Here is a 4,984-nt window from a genome sequence, read left to right on the forward strand (position 1 = left end):
GTTGCATGCTGCAGGGGGAAGGTGTCCACGCAGGTCCCCACCACCTCGAGGGTGCAGGGCTCCACCGGTGACGTTGCATGCTGCAGGGGGAAGCTGGTCCCTTGCTGGTCTTGGTGGGGGTCGCAGGCGATCGCTGCCGGACACACGCCGGCAGTGACACACAGAGGCACGCAGGGGTCCCAGGCAGCCGAGTTGGGGACAGCAGGAGGGTGAGCGTCCCCCAGGCAGGCGGCTGCACCCTGGCAGGGGCAGGCATCCACCCCGACAGGCAGTTCGGGACAGGGGTGCGCGCTCTGCGCACCCTGCAATGGGCAAGCGTCCGCGTGCGCAGCCGGCCCCACGCAGCTGGTGGGTGGCAGGCAGGGTGGCAAGCACTGGTGAGACATCTCTGTACTGCAGGCAAGGCTGAAAGAAAAAGAGCAATTTGGTCTCTACTAATGCAAAGCCTTAGACCTTTCATTTTTTTGGCTGGTGAATTTTTCAGCAAGACGCTTGCTGTTCATGTCACGATTTGATCATGAAATAAGGAGAGGAGAGAAGTTTTTGCTGCTATTTTAAATTCTGCAACCACTTCCTACGAACAGTTTGGTCATTCTTTTTTTCTGTATAAACTGCTAAATCCAACTTTCCTATCTAAAAAGCTGTTTCCAGCCAAACAATTTTACCCTAGCAGCGTTTTCTTGGGCAGATAGCAGTGGATTTAGTTAACATTTTCAGTAGAGTTATAAACTTGGAGTTATTCCCCTCTCTTTTCTAGACCTCTTCTTGCTCTGAAACTCCCTTGCAGAGAACGCCCGTCTCCCAGGGGCCGCAAGAGGTGCAGCCATCACTAACCTACCTTTAACATTGCTAAAGGCAGTAACAAGCTCAGCAGGTAAAAGGGGCTCAGCACACTCACCTGGGACCTCAGTCGTACGTGGTGCTGTAGTCGCTTTGTCACTTGAACGAAGGTGGTTAACTATATGCAGAGCAGTTTCGGCTGCTGCCCGCAGTGTAGGTGCTGCAAGAGCTAGGTCGTATGTTAGTCGTCTAAATCCAGTGCTGAGACAACAGCGCATTTTGCAGCACATCCATGGCAATTACAGCAAAGGAAGATCATGACTCCTCTTTTAAACTCTTATCACCAATGAGATGCGAGGACAAATAAACAATTTGCTTTACGCATCTGGTAACAGTAAGCTATTTCAGCACATAGCAGAAATTTAACCCCACTGATAGGCGCAGATTTGTACAAGCTAGAAGATACTCACCTGGCTCAGCGGCAGCAAATAAAGAGGACGAGCAGACACGGCGACTTCAACCGGGGCTCTGCGGTGTGCATTCAGGAGCCTGGCCTCCAGAGACGAGGTGCCCCAGGCGCTCAGACGAGCTACCCTTTGCTAACCCACACCTGCTCCGCCTCTGCCCCGTGATGGATTATTTGACTAATTGCTTTTAATGGAAACTGGCTATTTCCATGGCTACAGCCTTGAGTGAGCCCAGACGGTCCATGAATTCACGTGTCCTTTCAGTGGTGCTGATGTCAGAGAAGAATTTGGGAAATGAATGGATTCTCAACCTGCCATCAAATATTTGGACAGTCATGGGTCAGATTTTTCCATGATGGTACGACACCCTCACGTCCAACACATCATGCGTGTTATTAGAGACGGGACGGGATGTGGGACTGGAGGATTCTTTTAGCCAAATCTGGCATATTTCTGTCATTGCGTCTGTCCTGTTCAGATCTGGTCTTCCTGGTAGTAGGGTCCTGATGTGCTTTTGGAAACTTTTATGAAGTCATCGCTACTCTTGTGATGTTTTGCATTTTCTCCTAAAGCTCTGACTCAAGGAACAACATGATATTCCATCACCATGATGTTGCCTTTATTCTCGTGCAGTTGTGCCCCAGAAAAACAGATTTGTCATAGGAGAAGCAACCACCCCCTTTTCCCTTTGGCCCGCCGTCTTACCAAAGTCAACTGCATTGCACTAAGGGTTAATTCAAATCACTTGGTAACCCAAGAGGGTCACACATGCTGAATTTATTTATTTCAATTACAATAACCAAAAGCGACTGCATAACTTTCTGCTATCATAATTTGCTATGGGACACCACCATGCTCAAGAGCATGTTTAAAGGGAGAAGAGCGTGCAAACACAAGAGCACCCCTTCAGCTCTGGGTGATCTGTGCTCTCGTCTCTGCACGCAGGCGATGCGGCTTCAGTGCTTGTGTCACCGAGTGACTTGGGGTTAGTTCAGAGTGAGCAGAGAAGGAAGTCTGAGTGTCTTTGATCTTGCACAGGATTGCCCTTGTTAGCTCTCCATTCTCTCTTCTAATGAGGGAATTTCAGTTGAGAGCTTCTTTCCTTGACCACAATTGTGGTGGGCAGAAAGCGGTGACTCTGTGCTGCTGCGGTCAAGGACGTGTCGCTATCTGGCGTGAGCGGCGTAGCTCGGTCGCGGGCCGGACCGTACAGAGGAGCTGTGAGCACAGCAAGCGAAAAACACCCACTGCCAAGACCCTGCACCAAGCACGGCTGGTTCGTCACCCCTGGGTCATCAGTGCAAAGAGATGGGCCACTGGGGGGGAGTTTCTTTAAGTTTTGGAAGGAACTAAATGAAATTAAATGTCTTAATGTGAACAGTGTGATGTCATCCCTGACTGCCCTACTGCCAAAATCATAACCAGTTTCAGTTGCACGACAATATTGCATCTGGCCGAGGTGCAGAGCTGCTGTGAAGCTGGCCACAGCACATGGGTGCTCCCATGGATGGGGCTGCCTTAGCAAAGGTGCAGCTGGCAGGTCCAGGGGAGTGAATATTCCCCTTTGTCTGGCACTGGAGACCACATCTGGACACTGTGTCCAATTCTGCGCCCGCGGGTCTGTTCACCCTGGAGAGGACAGGGCCTAGGGGACATAATAGTGCTGCTTTCTGCTGCCCAGGGGGTACTAATGGAGAAGACGGGCTCTTCTCAGAGGTGCCCAGAGAAAGGGTGGGAGGTAACGACTGCAAGTGGCAACAGGGAAATTCTGACCAGATATTAGAATAAAACGTTCACAGTGAGTGGGATGCTGTACATTAGTGAGAATACAGAAATTTACACAGAAGAGCAGCGCAAAACACTTATAGAGTCCTATCCCATCTGTAACAGTGGTCTGTTTAGGTGTCTCAGAGGAAGGTGCAAGAAAACGTACAAAAATAACTCATATCAAAGTAAAAATTTAATCCCCATGAGGCTTGTTTTCAAGCTGCTTCACCAGTTCTGTGTTCCCCCGCCCCCGTATGAAATACGTGGATCAGGAATTCAAGCTCGCAGGCAGCAGTCATGGTGTCATATGTACCACCTCAGTGGCCAGGTTTCATTAAAAATTATAATGTAAGCAAGTCATTTAAGGATTGGAGGTGGAGCAGGCATGGATTATTAAAAATTTTACTTCCATACCCCTGAGGTGTCTCACTTCCGGAGACACGGACACTAAAATCATATAAAAGGGTTCATATTGTGGTGTTTCTCAAACCATTTTGGTTTTCTTTGCTTGTTCCTGTTGGTGATTTGGGTAAGTCACTTTTGGCTTACTGGGAAGTAATGCAATGGATGGGACTATTTATTTTTTAACTGTGTTCTGCAGAGACAAGTTAGAAGACTTAGTGCTTCTGCGTAGCAAGATTTGTATATGAGCGAAGCGTAAAAACTCATTCTGTCTTCCTCTAATGCTCTGTTTGCCGTGTGGTTTGCAGTTGCTGTGCTTTCTCCCTTGAGATGCTTCTCAGGGTAGCTGAGGGTGGACTAACCTCCCTCCTTCCCCAGTGACTTTGTTACCCTGTTTTAACCAAGAAATTATGGGGTTTGCGAGGGATCAAAAGGGAAGGCAAGGACTTCAAAGGGAAAAAAAGTGGGAGGGAAGATAAGGAATGGAGACTTGCAGGCTGTGAGGGCAAGCCATGCCTAGAAGGGAGTCTGGATGGGAAGAGCTGGGAGGACTTCTGTGGGAGAGGTGATGAAGCGGTCAGACACTTTCCTTGCAAAAGTCTCGTAGCATGAAGCCTCGCCTGATGTCCTCCAGCTGAGGAGCTGCATGGGGACCGGGCAGTACCAGCAGCCTCGTGGTCTCCTTTTTGGATGGGGAGCAGGAAGTAATGTCAAGGAGTTAATCTCAGACAGAGGGGAGTTGTGGACCGGTGGGCGCTGTCTAGCCTCCAAACCCTGCAATATAATCTCACAGAGTCCAAGTAACAGTACTCTTCTTCTACCTTTCGAGAAGAAGTTGTTTGCAATGTATGTGTAGGCAGTAGCTACAACCTTGTCTAAAATACTTTCATGTGGAGGTAGTGCCCTGCTATGGATTTCAGGCTGTTTTCCAAATACATTGCTCGATATTCCATTGGAAAAAGTGTAGTTTAACTCCATGGATGAAGTAACCTTGTGAAGGCTGAATGTCTCCATTTTCCACAATGTATGTTCCTTTCCTTCTTTCAGGCTTTCCCCTCCCCCAAAGATGTTTTGCCAAAATGAGTACCAATGCAAACAGCCCTGCCTTCCTCCTGCTGTCTTCTGGCTGAGGAGATTTCCCCAGCAAAAATGTGTGGATTCCTGTGGCTCTGTCTGTAACGTCCAGCGCTTAACTCAGTGCGTGGATCCCTGTTGCTACGGTGGAGTTACTCAGGCCACCACCAAGTATGTGGACCTGTGCGGTAATGTTGGCCTGACACAGTCTGCCAGGTGTGTGGACCCGTGCAGCTGTGTGGGCGGTCAGTACGTGACCACCTGCGTGGATCCATGCTGTGGTGGAGTGACCAAGTGCACCACCACCTGTGTGGATCCATGCTGTGGTGGAGTGACCAAATGCACCACCAGGTGTGTGGATCCGTGCTGTGGAGCTGTGACCAGAGGCACCACCAAGTTTGTGGACCCATGCTGTAGCAAAGTGACCAAGTGTGCCACCACATGTGTGGATCCATGCTGTGGAGCTGTGACCAAATGCACCACCAGCTGTGTGG

General features: G+C 49.5%; 1 protein-coding gene across 1 annotated transcript in view; it reads left to right on the forward strand.

Moving 5' to 3' along the window:
* The window catches only part of LOC112969950 (keratin-associated protein 5-4-like), a 35,699-nt gene that overhangs the window by 28,390 nt on the left and 2,325 nt on the right, over positions 1-4,984 (forward strand). The window contains exon 7 of the mRNA XM_026073802.1: positions 4,464-4,982. Within this exon, the coding sequence (XP_025929587.1) occupies positions 4,464-4,982 (519 nt within the window). The remainder of the gene's footprint in view (positions 1-4,463; positions 4,983-4,984) is intronic.

The sequence above is a fragment of the Apteryx rowi genome, unplaced genomic scaffold (assembly GCF_003343035.1).
Source record: "Apteryx rowi isolate R43461 unplaced genomic scaffold, aptRow1 scaffold_379, whole genome shotgun sequence".
NCBI lineage: Eukaryota > Metazoa > Chordata > Aves > Apterygiformes > Apterygidae > Apteryx > Apteryx rowi.